This window comes from Ovis aries, chromosome 1 (genome assembly GCF_016772045.2).
Source record: "Ovis aries strain OAR_USU_Benz2616 breed Rambouillet chromosome 1, ARS-UI_Ramb_v3.0, whole genome shotgun sequence".
In the NCBI taxonomy this organism is placed as follows: Eukaryota; Metazoa; Chordata; class Mammalia; order Artiodactyla; family Bovidae; genus Ovis; species Ovis aries.
In genome coordinates, this window is record NC_056054.1 from 122,846,342 (window position 1) to 122,866,313 (window position 19,972).

Here is a 19,972-nt window from a genome sequence, read left to right on the forward strand (position 1 = left end):
TTTCCCTCTTCCCAGAATATCGACTCAGCCCGCTTTTTCACGGTTGGTCAACTACCATGAGCTGCTGACATGAGCTACCACGCAGAAGAAAAAAAACTGGATGTTACTGGTATTTGTCACTAGTGTTAAGTAACAGGGGCGTCTCTTGTGCATCAGAGATGAAATTATTAACATTCACTTCCCTGTACATTTTGGGAAAATATTTGAGGACAGTTACTAAAAACACATGATGAGGATTCTCACTTTGAATGTCAATGGTGTTTAACTTCAGATCAATTTACGTGTGGGACTGGGGAGTCTCCTTCAAGAGCATATCCAGAGAAGAAACGTTGGCCAAAGGGAACAGCATGCTTTGAGGGGGCAGGGTCTGCATTACGACTGCAGACTCACTGGCTCAAGGCTGTGTCCAGCCAAGTCTAAACACAAGGTTGTGAAAAAAAAGCAAGGACTGTGCGAGAGCTCCCAGCCCGGGGTGGACCCTTCGGGACACCAATGCCGGGCGCGGCCCCCCTGGCACGGGGCCAGCCCGCTCTGCTGCGAACACCTCACGAAGGCAGCAGCCACAGCACCTGTGATGCTTACGTTCAATCAGTTCAAGCAAAACCACCATGGAATCCAAGACTCAGTGTTTATTACAGAAAATGTTAAAACTGTTTAAAAATGAATGGCAGTGGGCATTAAGACAAAGTACACACGAAGTAAGATACAAACACTGGCAACACTGGCTGTTTTCATAGAAACACTGGAAATATGGCCGTGTCCTTCTATACCTCAATAAGACATACAAACAGAAACACCCACTTGGTTCAAATCCTAGGTTTCCCTCACTTGACAATTATTTCCTACGCACTTTTTCCGCGCGAGGCACCGCACTCTGGTAGGTACTGGGGATACAGTGCTAAGTGTTTATTCCTGAGCTCACAGAGCTTCTGGTCCCCTGGGAGGGGCAGACAGACACCAGCTGAAACGAACACAAACGTGTCAGGTAATACAAGGGTTACAGGGATGGGGAGGAGGTAGGAAAAGCTTCTGAACACTTCCAAATTCTTAGGAGCAATCTGAGGCTGCTTTGAAGGTAGGTTTGGGGAAAAGATGTTACACAAACTATATATATATATATATATATATACTTAAAAATTTATTTGACAGTGTCGAGTCTTAGTTGTGGCATGTACAATCTAGTTTCCCTGACCAGGTATCAAACCCGGGGCCCCTGCATTGGGAGCTCAGTCTTAGCCACTGGACCACCAAGAAGTCCCTAAACATATATTTTTGAAATAACTTTATATGTTGCAAATTTCTGGTCAAGATTTTGAAGCTCGTAGTTCTAGAGCAGCACTTACCCTTTTCTAATTAGAACCTACGCTAAGTGTTTATGGATGTACTAGTGGCAGTCGGAGAAGGCGATGGCACCCCACTCCAGTACTCTTGCCTGGAAAATCCCATGGACGGAGGAGCCTGGTGGGCTGCAGTCCATGGGGTTGCTGAGGGTCGGACACGACTGAGACACTTCACTTTCACGCATTGGAGAAGGAAATGGCAGCCCACTCCAGTGTTCCTGCCTGGAGAATCCCAGGCACGGGGGAGCCTGGTGGGCTGCCGTCTGTGGGGTCGCACAGAGTTGGACACGACTTCAGTGCCTTAGCAGCAGCAGCAGTGGCATAGTAGCCAGCATCATGTCTGTACATGTGTGTTTACAGACCCATGTCACTACGTATATATTAATCTATATTACATATGAATACATGATTTCCAGCTGTAATGACACGAATCTTCTACATAAATGCTTATATTATATCCACCCTCTCTAAGAGCTATCAGTATCACAGATCTGAGGGAGTTTATTGCTGCTCTCAAGTATATAGTATTTGCAAGCAAACTATTTTTTTGGAAAAAAATACTTACCATCTTATAAGCAAGCACATCTTGATTAAGCTACATGTGGACCACAATGAAGAATGGGATGGAACTGCATTTTCAGGTCTACAAGATGCAGCAAAACAGGGGTTTTTGTTTGAGGCCGCTCAGATGCTTGTTCACTGAAAACCACAGGGGATCTTAAACCCGACACACATACTCCCACACCCAGGGGCCTAGTGACTTCAGCAGCGTCTCTGCCTTATAATGCCCTAGTTTTCCCTCTGCCACATCCCACAAAGGCACTGTTCCCAGTCTGAAGCAGCTTTTTTCCTGTGGAAAATCCCAGGCCTGAGTGCAGGGCAGGCCAGGGGCCCTGACCCAGCGCGGAAGCCGGCGAGGGCAGGGTCCTCTCGATAGTGACAAGTTCCCACGGACGGATGGGGCTTTTCCCAGAGAAGGGCCAGTCCTGATCTGCTTTAAACCAAATGCCTCTGGTCAGTGGATCAGAAGTGTTTGGGTCCCTGGAAGGATTCTGCAGCAGAGAACTACCCTGGTGGGGCGCCCCTGACCGTGTGCCTCTGGTCAGTGGATCAGAGGTGTTTGGGTCCCTGGAAGGATTCTGCAGCAGAGAACTACCCTGGTGGGGCGCCCCTGACCGTGTGCTCCCCGATGGTGGCCCAGAGGAGCACGAGGTGCTCTGGAGAGGACAGGCGGGGCACCACGGCCCTTCCCAGTGCGGCTGCTTTCAACCTCTTCTTCCACTCAGAAGACCCCACGGACCACTCTAAACGAGCCCGGCCGGACTTGATGAGCTGGGTGGTGCCATCTCTCTTCCCTCTCAGTCCCGCTGCAACGACTGAAGCTGAGAACTTGGCCTCAGAGGTAGCCAGAATTCCTACACTTCCTTTCTCTGCAGGAGCTCCATGAATAAGCCAAAATAGCAAAGTCATTTAAACATAAGCTACAGATGCCTTTGAGAGGTATTGCATAATTTAAAAAACTTGGGTTTCCTTCCTAGTTCATTTCCTCCCACACTCTGATGATAAATAACTTGCATGTCCTTGAGTGCATGCAGGCTGAGCGAAGCGACACCTGAGTGTTGCCCCACAGTGGACAGAAGCCGGCCTGCTGTTACGAAGTGACACAGATGAGCCATGGAAACAAATGCCACCCCTCAGGATGTTAGTTATCAGAAGTTGACGACGCACATTATTCTTATTTTTCACTAAAGCCACCTGCTTCTTTCCCACTGACTCACTCTACTTACTGTTTCTCAGTAGCATTTTCTGATCCCAAGACTTTACATACACTGTCACTAATGTGACACGCTCCCATATCTTAAGGGATAACAGTAACTTCTCTACTCAGACTGTTTCCCATTTCTTTGTAATTTTTGGGATTATGCCTTCTAATCAGAAGCTACTGTCCTAATGTTCTGAAACAGGAAGGCTTAATGTACATATAGTAAAAGATGACATGGTTTTAATCCTAAACTGTGGAAGGGCTGGGTAACTGTCATGTAGAGGCCAATGTAATTGGTACGCGTGTGTGCATGCTCAGTCGCTTCAGTGTCCGACTCTGTAACCTCATGGACTGTAGCCTGCCAGGCTCCTCCGTCTATGGGATTTTCCAGGCATGAATACTGGAGTGGGTTGCCATGCCCTCCTCTAGAGGATCTTCCCATCCCAAGGACTGAATCCACATCTCTTGCAACTGGTATAAATGTGACTGGTATAAACAGAGAGAATCCCCCTGAAAATCTATAAGGACCACGTTTCTGGCATGTGCAGCTGTTTTCCAGAGTAAGCTACTTTTTCAGAAAATCAACTGATGGTAGTATTCAGGTTCTTCTTTGAACGAGACCAAATGTTCTAAATATCTCCTGAAAAACAGCGAACTGTAATGCTGCAAGGGAGACGGAACGAACGATACACAGCGACAGCACCAGCTGACGGGAACACAAGCACCCCCAAACCACACGACAGCACAGGGGTGCTTAGGTAGCATGAGGGAGTCAGAGGGTATCTTCTGGACTTAACGCCTCTCATCCGAGGCAGGTCCGATGACAGGCCTTTCAAGACTTGACACACAGCAAAGGACGCAGAAAACTTCCTGAAATTCATTTTAAATAGTGAATGCTTGCCTGTATTTTTAGGACCTGCGATCTGAAGATGCTTTTTATTCCCCGACATGGGCAATCTTCTTTTGAGAGTTACTGAGAAGAGCAAAAAGCCCAGGCTCCCATTCTGACTCTTGTAAGACTCCCTAATGTTTCAGGGGTCATTCCTGGTCACACACTGTCCTGCTGCAGAAACTCTTCACTTATTTTGCTTCCACTGTTTTCATCTTCATTCGAATAGTTTCCTGAATCTTGACTAGCTTGGGAATTGTACTCTTCGTGAACTTCATCAACTTCATTAGTCTCTTCTATTTCAGTAATAATGCTTGCATTTTCAATTATAAAACATCTTTCCGTTTGTTCCTCAGAAGTGGAAAGGAGTAGATTCCTTAGTGGCTGATCAGAGAAATACTAATTCAAAAGGGAAAGAACAGAAATAGATTATTTAAAAGAACAAAAAGTGGTTTCTGAGTTCCAATAAGCTTCAGTTTCTTAAATCCTTTATCTAGAAATCCTATCTTTTGACATGCGTATTAAAAAGCGAGCTAAGAGCGTATCCACTGCACTATCGTGTCTAGAAAAAAACCACCACCAGTGAGGTCACGAACATCTCAGTACTGCTTTGGGGAAATTATCCAAACAGTCTCTAAGAAAGTCCACTGTGCTGTGAGGAGTAGGGGGTGGAAGGGCGTGGTGGCTAAGGAAGGAATGGGAGGGCACTGGGATTGGGGACATTTTATTGTGAAATAATAAAAATGTTGGTACCCAATCCAAAAACATCCAGGAGGAGCACAAGGGAGAAGTTAACTTTTTCCCAGTTCCGCTAAGAGTAACTTGCTAGTCTAAAAGTTCTTTAAACAACAGCTCTGAATAGAAGAGCACATAGAAACGACACGAGAAAACTCAGGGATAAGAGGGTGAAACAGCTCACGTGGAGAGTGCTGGCACAGCGGCGGGTCTTTCTGGTCTCCCGCCCTCGCCCCTCACAGTTCTACGGGATGGCGCTGCTGGCGCTGCTTTACAGCTACGGGCACTTGTGCAAGTGCTCACAACTGAGCTGCGCATGTTCACAGCCAGTCAGTGAAATACACTACAGCCCGTCAGTGAGCCACCTTCTGGCCTCTGGCTCCATAGCCTGAGAACCTGAAGCAAGGCCGGCAGCGCGGGAGCCACTCCAGGCGCGGACGCCACCCCCGGACAGCGCCCACGCTGACGGTCATTGCGCCGTGCTTCCACTAACTATGCCGGCTACACGCACGTGCCAGCCAAAACACCGAGGTGCTGCGAGAGCAAAAGCGTGTTTCTCTACCTCGTTTTCTGTGATTTCATCTACAGAATAAAGTTTTTGCACTGGCGACAATGTTTTAACCTTTTTGGGACTATAGGTGGTAAAACAAGTGCCACAGCAGCCAAACTGCCAGAAAAACATGGGATTAAGGACACATTCTTCTATTCCATGCTACATTCTATTACATGACTGCTTCTGAAGTCAGTTTTCTAAAACTCTGAAGGAAAAAACCCAGGTCAGTCTGTATTATTTTTTGACTATCAGGAACACATTTATATTCTGTTGCAATCAAATATATTTCCCTTTTATTTTCAGAAAAATCCAGCTAGCTGTTGACCAAGAAAAGTAACCTACCTGGTCAACAGAGGAAGGAGGTTTACTTGATGGAAAGAACACATATTTGACACATCTCAAGAAGACTCTCACAACATAAATGACCACAAGAATAGAAAACAATGCAGTGCAAATTCCAGCTATAAGCCAGGTTTTGGAAGTGTTTCCTAAAAAGAAATAAATGGTGTTTAGCATCAATATAGGTTCTGACACACAAATATATTAAGACTGCTGACAGTTTGTGTGAAAGAAATACAGCCATGTGAAAGGAAATTTACATTGTTAAATAATATCAATAACATAAAAAATTCACAACTAAGGGATTTCCACATGATAATTATATCAAAGGTTATATATAAAAAATAAAAGTCTCATTAAATTCTAAGAGTAACAAAAGAAATTAATTATGTGGGTATGCATGAAATATAAAGCATGCAAAAACCACTGAACTAAGCTGAGTATTAAAAATATTTTCTAAAACTCAGTGTGAAGTTTTATGGAGGTCAGTGTAAAGGTCTGATTTTGACTTAAATGGTCCATTAAGAAATATTCTCTATATTTTTGTGGCAAAACACAAATATTTTACAGTTTTCAATGAACTGGTTATTTTTTATTAAATCTGGCGACATTAAAAAAGAGAAAGTAAAATAAAAGATCCTGACCTGGTTTTGTTTTCTCACACACAGTATCACTATAACTGCTCCCTTTATTCCACCTGTCATTTTCAATGAGTGCTCTGGCTTTGACACAATACACAGTCAGCGGTTTCAAGTTAGGAAAGGTAAAATCGGTTCTTTTCTCTAGAACTTTTCTCTATAAAAAAAATAAGTAAATCATTGATAAAATTTAGAACCCCAAGAAATCATAGAGGGAATATCTGTTTTCTGAATTCCTTAAATATTCATTCTAAGATTAGCCTCTCCCAAACACTTGGTCGGTATATTTTAAGAAATATTAATTTATTTTGGACAACACACCATTACCAAACTCAAAAGTGAAACATGCTCCTGCCAAAAAAATACCATATAGTCCTAAGACAAATCTAAGTTATTTTATCAGTACATACCGATTTGGCTGAATTACGATCGTGTTACCTCTGGTTAGTGGCAGAACAATTAAGTGCAGGGGGCGGGGTCTGGTCTCAAACTACCTGTATCAAGATGTTACTTATAGCTATGTAGTCTTAGGCAAGTTATTTAATTTCCCTGGGCCCTATTCCCAGATCTGTAAAGTGAGGACAATTACTACTCCTATTTGCATTAGTCAGCTAGCTATTGCTATTGTCTTGTTACTGTGGTGTAACAAAACAGAGCCAGTACAGCAAAATAGCACTGCAATGCTGTGTAACAAAACAGCCTGTGGCTCAAAACATATTTTTCTTTTTTTAAAAAGAATTAAACTTTTTATTTTGTATTGGGGTACAGCCAATTAACAGTGCTGTGAGAGTTTCAGGTGGACAGCAAAGGGACTCAGCCACGCATATACATGTATACAGAACGTTTGTTTTTGTTGCTCGTGAGCGGATCGTGAGCGGATCGGCTGGGGGAGCTCTCTGAGGCTGTGGATCACGTTCAGGTGCGCTCTACAGCCTTTCATCCGCCTTGGTCCACAGACCACGTGGAGCTTGCTTTCCTCTTGGCAAATGGGAGAAGCGCAAGAGCCAAGCCAAACCCCACAGGTGCACTTAAGGCCTCAGTCATACCACATCCACTCACATTTCACTGCCCACAGCCCAGCATCAGCAAAGCAGTAATGGATACTCCATCCCAAGTGTTTTCTGAAGAGTAATTTAATCGATCCAACTGTCTGGCAGGGTTGTTTGGAAGACCAATTGAGACAATTCATGTAAAATACTTAGCCCCGGCACCCAATACACAATGAGTATCCAATAAATATGAGCTGTTATTATGACTATAATTATTGATGTCTTACCCAGCATAAGACAGGATGGCAAACAAAGGTTATTGAATCTCTATTTGTCAGGCAATGCAGTAGGTATTTCCATAAACACTACCTCCTTTTAAACCTTAAAAACATCTGTTCAAAAAAAAATTAAGTTGCTATGACTCCCGCCACTTCAGAGAAGAGGAAACGAGTTTCAGTGGTCAAGCACCTTGCCTAAGCTTACACCATTTGGTAGTCTGAGACACAAATTTAGGTTTTCCAGATCTAGGGAGGACTTAGAACTAACCACGATACTCAACAGGGCTAAACTGTGCAGAGTCTTCAGATAGTTAAAATCAAAGTATCCAAATCACTGGACTTTTCTTGGATTTTCAACAGAAAATGAAGTTAGAAAATTCACCAACTTAACTGTAGCAGGTTTTTAAAGGCTGATTCCCTGACAGTAATTCCACAGGGAAAAGTGACCCAGGAATAATGTGGACTATCTGATGTGCATTAGCCTGTCAACGGTTTCTGAATTTTAGGGCCACAAACCATGATCACATCTAAGAGTCTTTTGTCCCCTAAAAGCCAGTCTTTGTCCTCGTGGAGGTGTCCCAATGTCTGGCACTACAGGGAGGTAGTCTGGGTTGTCACACCTGGGAGGGAGGGCTACCAGCACCTAGTGAGCAGTGGGGAGGGGCCTTACTAGCCATCCTATAATGCCCAAGGCAGCTCCTGCAACTAACCGTCCAACCCAAATGTCAGCAGTGTTGAGAAACCCTGGTTCATGAATCCCTGAGGATCATGATAAAAACTCCTGAGCTCTACCCTCAGAGGTTCTAACTGAGTACAAATGAACTCAGGATCTGAGGTTTAGAAACTAGCTGGGGCCACTTTCCTGGTGGTCCAGTGGCTAGGACCTCGTGCTTCCACTGCAGGGCAGGTGAGTTCCCTTCCCTGATCAGGGAACTAAGTTTCTGCATGCCACTTGGCGAGGCCAAGAAATTCCCCCAAACCAACAGCAACTAACTGGAGGCCCAGACACAGCTGACCGTAACTCTTACCAAGTAAAACATGAAACGCCAATTTCTTCCTATGGAAAATATCGGAGTTAATCATATAGCCTAAAAGTTTAGAAATTTCCCAGCAATTTTAACTTCAAGCTTTGCTACCCAAATCATAGTCACAACTCTAAGTTATAAACCTATACTACACAGTCTTTTTACCTCAGCATTTGAAGTGTTTTCCCAAAAAATTACTTCATAAACTAGTGGGTAGAGCTGATTCACAGACATATTTTCAGACTCTTCTGAAGCACCGACACTGACATGCAGTGAATCATCAGTAATGGATTTCATGCTGATGACTGGAGGAAATATGATAGCTAGGAAGAAAAATGTGTAAAGACACAAAGTTCAAATCAGACTACAAAACAATCGTAAGAATCCATAATTAGAGAATCACAAAGTAAAACAAAAACTATTGGCTTACGTTTCACTTCCGTATTAAATTCCTTCTCTTCAGACCAAAAAGAGGTACCATTTCCATTAGATGCTCGTACACGGACATAGTAAATTCCCATTGAGAAAATATCTCGAGGAAAGACACAGTGGGTAGTTGTGACATTTTCACAGTTTGGTATTTGTTTCCATTTGTTTGAATGTTTCCCAGGAATCTTTTTTAAAAAGGCACTTTAAGACAAAAAGATATTTTTCATTCCAAACATATTAGTTCAGTAAACATGTACTGAGCACCTGTAATAGGCCAGACATTCTGTTAGAGGCCAAAGTTACAGAGGTAAATGGTCCTCACCCTTGAGAAACTCACAGGACAGTGGAAAAGATGTGTTCACAAAAGAAAACCAAAGACCTTGCTCAAGCGTGTGATAAAGAAGTAGTGTGAAGGGTTGGCTCAAGCTGGTGCACAAAAACAACTGCTAAATTTTCAGGAATGCTACCAGCTAGCTGGTAAATGCAGCCACTGTTAAAAGTTACATAAACTTACAAATAAATGTGTTGTATTAAAAAGTAAAGTGATAAAAAATGCAAAACTCCTCTGCTCCTGTTTTCCCTACATGTTATCTATGCTCAATGCTATTTACATCTATAGTGTCTGAACAGTGGAATATGGTGGAGGGCTTACTGTGCCTCTTCCCAACTCCATGTCCAGTGGACAGACACGCTGCTGGGAGCCTGAAAGTGGCCACAGCAGGGTTGCTGCTGCTGCTGCTAAGTCACTTCAGTCGTGTCCAATTCTGCGCGACCCAATAGATGGGAGCCCACCAGGCTCCCCCGTCCCTGGGATTCGCCAGGCAAGAACACTGGAGTGGGTTGCCATTGCCTTCTCCAATTCATGAAAGTGAAAAGTGAAAGTGAAGTCGCTCAGTCGTGTCCAACTCTTAGCGACCCCATGGACTGCAGCCTACCAGGCTCCTCCATTCATGGGATTTTCCAGGCAAGATACTGGAGTGGGGTGCCATTGCCTTCTCCACAGCAGGATTAACTGTGTTATAAAACCCGGCAAACACTAAAGTAAAGCTTTTCTCTTCTGGAAGGCCAGCTGCTAGACGTGTACCAGCATACCCATGAGTCAGGGCTAAGACACATACCAGGGTTCTGAGAGCGAGTCTGAACAGTCAGAGCGCGTCTGGATAGATTAACAGACTGCTCTGAGACCAACGGCTCCAAGCCTGTCAGTTCAAGCCCGGAACCATGGCAGCCTGCGAGTGGGCTCCGTTGTCTTCAGTCCCCTGCACCACACACCATGTGGCCATTGTCACGCTCCTTGGACACAGGCCTCATGTTACCTATCACTCAACACCAGACTCCCAGTGGCCCCCGAATGCCTGTAGCAGAGTCTAAGGCGAAGCCTGACTCAAGGCCCCCTCTCACTGCTCGCCAGGCCCAGGGTTCTGCTGTTCTTGAAGCAGGCCTTCCCCTTCTTGTAGGCGAAATTCCAACTGGCCCCCAAGATTCCTACCCTCTGGTGCATGAGCCTGACACCATCCCCTCCCCCTGAGTGTGGGCAGGTAGAATCCATGAACTCTCGATTAGATTATATTACTTGAAAGGTGAAGGGATTTTACAAATGAAATCAAGGTCCCAAGCCAGTGGACTTTGAGTTATCACATGAAAGCCTATCCTGGTTGGGCCTGACCTGATCAGATGAGGCTTTAAAGGAGGGTCTAGGGGGCAGAGATTGTCTCTATTGACGGCCTCTGAGGCAGCACGCCACCATGTGTTCTATAGCTGCCAGAAATGGATTCTACCAACCACCACGTGAGCTTAGGAGACACCACGAGACAGCCTGGATGACACAGCAGACCCGGCTGACACCCTGACCGCAGCCTTGTGAGACCCCAAGCACAGGACCCTGCTAAACCACACGTGAATTCCTGACCCGAAGTCACTGAGAGATAATAAACCGTGTTTTTTAAGCTGCTGCGTTTGTGCTAGTTTACTACAGAGCAAAGGGAAATGGATACCTCCTCGTTACCCTGATCTGATTTTGTCTCTTCATATCCGAGCTTTCCCATGTGTGTGTAGCCCCAGCCTGGAATGCTGTCTCTCGTCACTGAAAAACCTCCTTCACGAAACCTCTCCTTCGAAATGGCTTCTGTGGACTCTCCGGCCCTGCACGCACCTCTGCATTTCTGACCTCTGCAACCTTTGCTGTTTGTGCTCCACACAAGAATGCACTCATTATCCAGACTGCTGTTGCTTCAAAACTAACACCGAAGGGTGGAGAGGAATCAGCTGCAGCAGTATCCACTTCCCTTCTCCCTCATCTTTTCTCTGTCTTTCTAGTCTCTTTCTTCTCACTCTTTCTTCCCTACCTGACCTACAACTGCCTTTGGTCATGCAATTCCTCTGCCCTCGGTAACTCTTTCTTTGTGGTCCCCTTTCCCCCAGAGTTCACTTCACCTTCCACTTGATTACCCTCGTCTCTTCTCCCTCTCCGTTTTTCCTCTCCAGTTTCCAATCAGTATACACTACACCCAGTCCTCTCTCACTCATGCCGGGCTAGGCTTTGCTCATGTTTGGCTGGTCTCTACTCAAGCACAGAAAGCAGTTCTCTCCAACTTCCTTAGTTTCCCACTAATTACTAAGGAATCTGCCAAAGCCACCACAACAATCAAGACAGGAGGAGGACTGACTTGAACTGAACTTGACGGAGTGACTGGACTGAGATAATTTCAAGGACTCATGGAAGGAGTGGGTTTTGAAGAAAATATCTTGGTCATCTGTCAAGTATTCTAGACCAAGGAAACAACACATGTAATTAGAATCACACCTTAAAAAAAGTGAGCCAGTAAGTCCTGGTGGCTCAGACAGTAAAGAAGCTGTCTGCAATGCAGGAGACGTGGGCTCATTTCCTGGGTTGGGAAGATCCCTTGGAGGAGGGAATGGCCACCCACCCCAGTATTCTTGCCTGGAGAATTCCATGGACAGAGGAGGCTGGCAGGCTACAGTCCATGGGGGTCACAAAGAATCAGGCGTGACTGAACAACTAACATTACTAAGAACGCTAGATATTATAATGCACCCATTTCACAAGTGAAGAAACAGGCCAAAAGAAGTAACTGGGTCTCAGACACTCCAGACGGTTACTGGCAGAGCTGGGACTAGAATTAAACACCCCAGCTCCAATGCATCATAACCACCTTTCCATCAGGCCGAATGTGTGCAGAGAACAACAGGTGGCTGAAGCAGAGTGAAAAGAAACCTAACACACTGGGCAAAAATAAGCTGCAAAACGACATTTATGGAACTTACCGGAGCCACTGAGCTTGAAAAGTTGTGCTTTCATATGGGTAATCCCACTTAAGAACATAGGCCTGGTTGTCAACATTGATTTGTACATTTTCCGGTGAAGGCACTTTATGTCTCTCTAGAAGACAAGGAACACACAAGAAAGCACACACATTTACTCTAGTGAGAGAAGAGATGGCAAGAATTCTTACCAGCATGGGCAAGAAGAGAAAAGGCTTGTACCTTATCATTATGAGGTAATAGCTAAATAAATTATGGTGTGTTTTCACACAAGGTAATACTATACAGCCATTTAAAAGAATGTGATAGATCTATATGTGTTGACATAAAAAGAGAACCTCAATATATTGGGTTAAGCAAGCAAGTTTAAAATATATCCGACAGGACTTTATTATTATTATTTTTAAACTTTAATGCTATGACAGTTTCAGGTGAACAGTGAAGGGACTCAGAGATATATGCACATGTATTTATTCTCCCCCAAACTCTTCTCCCATCAAGGCTGCCACGTAACACTGAGCAGAGTTCCATATGCTGTACAGTAGGTCCTTGTTGGTTATCCATTTTAAATACAGCGGAGTGTACACAGGACTTTATTCCTTAATGTAAAAGATAAAACACCCCGAAACTGTAAGTCTGAGTATATACTAATATAAGCCTTGAGGAAACGCAGGGAGGGCTGTATACACACTGCTGGGGATGCTTGTCTCTGGTGAATAGAGTCGGGTCAGGAAGCAGGAGAGATCTTTCCTTTAACTCCCTTCTACACTGCTTGATTTTAAGAACAAAGCATACTAAATTTATAATTAAAATAATAAATTCAAGTTCCTACCCTTAAACCTTAATTGTTGGCAAGATGCCATGGATAAAATGTATCAGGATGCTTTCATAATTTAACATTTCACCTATAAACGTATGCTTTTTGGAATACTAACTGCTTTTCTAGTGACTATCTCCCCTTCTCATGGATTCTGAACAAGTAAAAACAATTTCTGTCATTAGAAAATAGTTGGAATTTTACACAGAATTTTCATTACTGTATACTTGAGACAAAAATCCCAAATAACATTGTTGTTTGTGTAAATGCTGTTAAAAAAAAATTTTTTTTAATTATTTCTTTTTAATTGGAGGATAACAGCTTTACAATATTGCCTTGGATTCTGCCTACATCAACATGAGAATGTTTTTGTTTTGATGCTACTAAACCAACACAAAAAATTCAGCAACTATGGGAAAAATGCCAAAATTAAAAGGTTGCCAATTAATTAATAGATTGCAAGGAGATCAAACCAGTCAATCCTAAAGGAAATCAGCCTTGAATACTCATTGGAAGGACTGTTGCTGAAGCTGAAGCTCCAACACTTTGGCCACCTGATGCAAAGAGCTGACTCACTGGAAAAGACTCTGATGCTAGGAAAGATTGAAGGCAAAAGTGAAGATGGCCGCAAAGGATGAGATGGTTGGATAGAGTCACCAACTCAATGGACATGAATTTGAGCAAACTTAGGGAGGTAGTGGAGGACAGAGGAGCTTGGTGGGCTACAGTCCATGTGGTCACAAAGAGTCAGACACAACTTAGTAACAGAACAACAACAAACAACTTATATATATAGTTACTGAACTGAAAGCAAAACTTCCTTCTTACCTGTGGTATTTATGCAATACACTGGACTATAGCAACCAACTCTACTTTGTAAACGCAGTTCTGCTTTAACTTTCAAACAATAAGTAATCTCTGGTGACAGTTTATAAATTTTATCTTCGGGATAAACAGTTTCAGTTCTTTCCTATAATTTTAAAAAAGAGAAGTCTGTTCTTTAAAAAAAGTCAAATTTTACAATTAATTCATGTCATTCTTCTCTCAGATCAAACAAAGATAAAAATAATGCTTACTTCTAGACTTGAAGAGTTTTTCCAGATAACGACGCTATACCTAAAGCTTGAACGATCCAAAGCCCACATGATACTATCTTCTGTTCCAGGGGGAGAGATGCTCAGTATTATCGCCTTATCTTCAGCTTCTAAATGCACGTCTGGGGGACCAATCTGAGCTGTGAAAATCAAAACATTTACTATGTAAGTTCACTAATACAAGTCAAAACATTCATACAATAAATAATTCTAAGCACTTAAATATGTGCCTGGCATGTAAAAAAGGAGAAAATCCCTCATGGAGCTTACACTTTACTGGGAAATGTGGCCAAAAATCCCAAATAAACAAATATATATATAATGTTATAATGTCACGCATGCTGTAAGAAGAAATGAACAGAGAAGGGTGGCAACGACTGTTTTAGGTGAGTCAGCGAGGAGAAGGCTCCCTGAGATGTTTGAGCTGAGGCCTGATGGAGGTGAGCCGAGGCCTGATCAAGGTGAGGTCTGAGTATCATGAGGTCAAGCAAGGCAGGCTGAGAGTGCCCCAGGGGCTCTGGAACGTGCTCACCATTTTCAAGAGACACTAGGGGGCGCTCGAGTGCCTGGGTGGCAGAAAATAGGATGTGAGATGCAGCCAGACTCTGGCTAACAGGCAGAACTTGTAGTCTGGGACTGTAAGTTCGACAGGACCTGATTTACATTTGGGAAAGACCACTCCAGGTAGCATGTCAGGAAGCAGGAAAGCTCCTGGGCAGATGAGAGTGGCCGGGGAAGGCTAATAGCCAGGCTGGAAGTGAGAAGCGACCTGATCGCTCGAAATCTGTTGATGGACTGGATGGAGGATGAGAGAGAGGTATCAAAGGTGATGCCAGGGCTCCTGGCCTGAGCAAATAATAGGTGATGCCATTAACAGAGATGGAAAAAACTGCAAGAAGAGCAGGTCTGGAGGGGGGAAAGCCAGAACTCTGGCCATTTTAAATTTGAGATGAGGGACTTCCCTGGGGCTGGTAGTTGAGAATCCGCCTTCCAAAGGAGGGGACATGGGTTTGATCCCCGGTCCGGGACAATTCTAGATGCCTTGGAGAACCTAAGCGCGGGTGCTGCAACTACTTAAGCCTGAGCATCTAGAGCCTGTGCTCTGCGACAAGAGAAGCCACTGCAATGAGACGCCCAAGCAACTGAAGAGTGGCTCGCACCTGCCCATGAGAAGCAACGAAGATTCAGCATGGCCAACCCTAAATATAGAAAATTTAAAGAGTGCTTTGCGATGACTCTTGGACCTCTAAATGGAGATGCTGACTTGAGAGCTGGTGATGCAGCTCTCTAAGGTAGGAGAAGGACGGCGCTGGGGATGTAAACTGAGGAGTCGAGAGCACAGAGGGTACTGAAAGTCATACAATTCCTGGTGGAGGCTGCGTTGAGAGAAGAGGTTCAATGGTGGAGCCCTGCAGACTGAGGCCCGCTGCCGTCCAACATTTTAAGGTCTGGGGGACAAGAAGACATTGGCAAAGGAGAGACCAAGGAGCAGGAGGAGAGTCTGGAAAGCGCAGTGCCCTCGAGAACGAGAACTGAGAGGGAAGGGTTTCACGCAGAAGGGAGTGACACTCTCTCCCTGGGAATCCACCCGGCACTGTCGAGGTCACGGTGACCTTGGCAAGTGGTTTTAGTGTAGTGATGGGGAACAAAGCTCCAACCGGGAGGGCTGGAGAGGGAGTGGGAGGGAAAGTGTACAGAGAGGGGATACGGATCATCCTTGTGTGAGTTATGCAATAGGGTGGTGGTTCTTGAACTTCCTGGTCTTGGGATCCGTTACACTTAAGAGATATTGAGGGTCCTAAAGAGCTCTTGTTTACATGGGCTGTGTCTTTGAATGTTCAGCATTATCAGATGTCAAAAGTGATAACAATGTAAAATATCTATCAATTCATTAAAAAACAGTAATGATGAAACCTATTGCATAATAATAAATGACTGTATTTTCCAAAACAAGCCACAAAACTTAGAGGGTGGTGTTCATCTCACATTTTGTTCAAATCTCTTTAATGTCTGGCCTAATAAAGAAGACAGCTGTGTCTCACACCCACTTCTGCATCACCAGTCAGTCACCATCTCATATCAAACAGCCTCTAAAAAACTAGAGGGTACACCCACGACAGAATGAAGATGAAAAAGGCAAGTAAGTTTTATTAAGTAAGTTTCCATTAGGAAAATGGTTTTGACTTGACAGATCTCTTGGAGACCACCCTCTGAGAAACACCACTAGAAGGAAAGCAGGAAAATGAAGTCATAGCAGGAAGGAGACACCAGTTTAAGGGAATCTTTGTTCTTTTGGTTTTTTTAAAAGATGGGAGATTTTATATCATGCAAATGAGTGGGCTTGGGAAGTGACCTGTGCTGGTAATATTTAATAAAGAATTCAATATAATTCAGCTGGCAACTTTTTCTTACCTTTTAGAAATGGTACAAATGGCTCAACCTCATACCATGTAGAAGTGTTGTTTCCTTCTTCTGCTCTTATGCGCAATTCAATTTTTTCAAAAACATCTTTAAGCTCGACTGAAGAAAAGTTGCATTTGCTACTAGTAATATGTTGACACCCAGGCAATTTTTTCCAGTTATCCGTCCCTAGTCTTCAAGATAAAAAAGCAAATGAATGAATGAACATTATAAATACAAGAGTGACAAACATGTTTTCTATTGGCATTAACATTATAAAGCCAGTGTGTGCGTTAGTCTCCCTGTCGTGTCTGACTCTTTCAATCCCATGGACTGTAGCCCACCAGGCTCCTCTGTCTGTGGGACTCTTCAGGCAGGAATAAGGGAGTGGGTTACCATTTCCTCCTCCAGGAGATCTTCCTGACCCAGGGATGGAAGCCACATCTACCGTGTCTCCTGCACTGGCAGGCAGGTTCTTTACCTTCGGAGCCACTAGGGAAGCCTCTAAGCTAAGGCAAGTAGTTATTTCTTCTAGTAACTCTACTTCAGTTAATGTTTTGATAATATTTTTGTGTGTAGCATTCTACTACTCTTTTTCATTGCATATACAGCCAAGTTATTATTTATACAGTGGAATCATTCTAACATACCCTCAACTTAATAAAGTTCTGTAATTCTGTGGGTGGTTGCATTAGGATTTCAAAGAAGCAGAGAAAGAACTCCTAAGACGAAAGAGGACTTAGTGTTGTTGGCTTTGTTAAAAATAGTTGTGTCACTTTCAGCCAACTGCTTCCTATTCTGGATCCTCTCTTCCATACTGAAAATCTGGAAACTGGATTTGATTCCCTTCTGATCTCCTCCTAGGAAGAGATTTACTAGCCCTAAGCAAGACCTCAGAATCAGTATGGTTTGAGAACTTCCTCTGCTCTGCTTAAAACCAAACCATCCCTTCTGCATACTGATCTCTGCAATTCCTTCTATTATAGCACCAGAAACAAAGAACGTAACATGGTAACATAAGCTAACAAACTTCTCCATGCGGACTCAGCTCACCAGGAAGCAAGCTTAAGTGACTGCTACTAGACTTTTTTTTAAAGCACATGAAGAAATCAAGTTGACACAGGGTGCCTAAAACAAAAAGGCCATGCTGCCGCAAAGAGGAGAGGACGCTGAAGTGAAGGTGAGCAACAGAAAACAAATACTAGATTCCAGAATTTTTGCCTCTGGAAAGCCCTGTCTGCCTCATACCAAACAGGGAAACTAACCTCTGAGAAGACACTTTTTTAAGCCTAATGCATAGTTCTAGCATAAGCTCATGTTTATATATTAAAGATGCTAAAGTGTCTTTAATAAAGAGCTAAAGGATGGACTTCCCTGGCGGTCCAGCGATTAGGAGTCTGTCTGCCAGTGGAGGGGACATGGGTTCAATCCCTCATCTGGGAAGTTTCCAAGGCAATTGGGCCTATGCACCACAACGACTGAAGACCTCGCACCTAGAGCCTGCGCTCTGCAAAAACAATAGCTCCAACTGGCTGCAACTAAAGACCCAGGGCAGCCAAAAATAAGTAAAAGTTGTTTAAAAAGCTAAGCATATTCTTTACTAAAAGCAATAGAAAGTAGGAGTGGTATCTAAATAATTTTGGTGCTGACTCCAACTCAAGTCTACCTTATTTTTCAAAAAAAAGAAACATTTTTTTTTTTTAAAGGTGCCAATAATAAAAACTACCCTATGGACACACTTCATTCCTGGCCAGTCTGCCCTTCTAACTTTACCTGCTTGAACTCTGAGTAGACTTGGCATTAATAACACCTTTGTTTATTAATGTTCACAACCTTTTATTAAATTATCAAAAATAATTCAGAGATAACAGCACAACAGTGGAGTACACAAAAATGCTATGACATTTCTACAATTCTGTTCAGAAAGATAACTCATCTGGATAGAAATCCTTCATGAAGCTTCTGGAAATCATGACTGGCAGCCTGATTGCCAGTTGTTTGCATATGTGGCATACATATATTCCCTCACTCAGGACATCCTTCGCCCAGAAACATCTGTTTCCTGAGACTGTACACATAACATGTGGACAAGTCTGGATTTAGTCAGAAAAATCACAGCGGTGAGAAGTGCTCCCAAACAGAATGACCTGCGTCAAGCAGTTGTGACTTCCCTTTCACAAGCAGTATTAACACCTTAATTTACATGCAAATCTTCCTGAGAAACTCCTCCACATTAGAATCTATTTTTAAAAATTCAGATTTTAAACATCTAAACCAAAATTCAGTCCTCCCCCATGTCATTTATTAGAAAATACAGTTCTAGAGCAATCAGGAGATATAAGGACGTCTGGGAAGTGGGAAGGGTACACAGACTTCTTTCAATCAGGGGCACAGAGGGTTGAAATAAAGTGAGCTCCAGGCAAAAAGCCAGTAACGCATCTCTTCTCCTGTTACCTGCAGAGCTCTTATTATAAGCAGAAAACATTATAAAAAATTTGTAACTAAGCCTTGATATGGTTTCAACCCACCTTCACTCCACGTCTGTTCTTTCTGCTCAGGAGACGTAAGGGGGCTATTGCCCCTTCTTTTACATTTTCTTTTAAAAAAACTTTATCATATACAGTACTTACATCAGAGTAGAAATATAATTTGAAAATAAATATGCAATCAATAGAAAATTCATTTCTTGAAACCACTGTCATAATAAAACTTCATGCCATCTGTCTCTCTATTCACTAACGTAACCCCAAGTACTGAGGAAAGTATTCGGCATAAAAGGCAATTGGTATTTGTTGAATAAAAACACCATGCTACCTAACATCATAATACATTTTATAATTAAAAAAGCTTTTTGCAAGTTTTGGCTGTGCCGGCTCTTTGCTGCTGTATGTGGGCTTTCTCTCGTTGTGCAGAGCGGGGGCTGCCCTCCAGCTGCAGCGCGTGGGCTTCTCACTACCCTGGCTTCTCTTGCTGCGGAACACAGGCTCTGGCCCATGGGCTTTCGTAGTTGTGGCTCTCGGGCTCTAGAGTGTGGGCTCAGCAGTTGTGGTGTCTGGGCCCAGCTGCTTCACAGCATGTGGAACCTCCCCAGACCAGGGATCAAACCAGCGTCCCCTGCACTGCAGGTGGACTCTGAGCCACTGGACCGCCAGGGAAGCCCCGTCATAATACATTTTAGATGTCAGTCACAAACACTGAGGGCTTCCAGGTGGCTTGGCGGTAAAGAATCTGCCTCCCACAATGTGGGAGACGTGGATTTGAACCTTGGCTTGGAAGACCCCCTGGAGGAGGGCATGGCAACCTACTCCAGTATTCTTGCCTGGAGGATCCCATGGACAGAGGAGCCTGGCAGGCTAGAGTCCAGGCGGTCACAGAGTCAGACATGACGGAGAAACTAAATAA

At 43.7% G+C, this 19,972-nt stretch overlaps 1 protein-coding gene across 4 annotated transcripts in view; it reads right to left on the bottom strand.

Moving 5' to 3' along the window:
* Positions 1-609: 609 nt before the first annotated feature.
* IFNAR1 (interferon alpha and beta receptor subunit 1) overlaps positions 610-19,972 on the bottom strand; it is a 29,151-nt gene continuing 9,788 nt past the window's right edge. The window contains exons 3-11 of one of the 4 annotated variants that reach the window (XM_027967242.3): positions 16,583-16,764; positions 14,153-14,310; positions 13,905-14,046; positions 12,263-12,377; positions 8,979-9,178; positions 8,714-8,871; positions 6,263-6,413; positions 5,622-5,767; positions 610-4,390 (exon numbers count right to left, since the gene is read on the bottom strand). In XM_027967242.3, coding sequence (XP_027823043.2) covers positions 4,151-4,390; positions 5,622-5,767; positions 6,263-6,413; positions 8,714-8,871; positions 8,979-9,178; positions 12,263-12,377; positions 13,905-14,046; positions 14,153-14,310; positions 16,583-16,764 — 1,492 coding nt within the window. In that variant the 3' untranslated portion in view covers positions 610-4,150. 4 annotated transcript variants of the gene reach the window in all.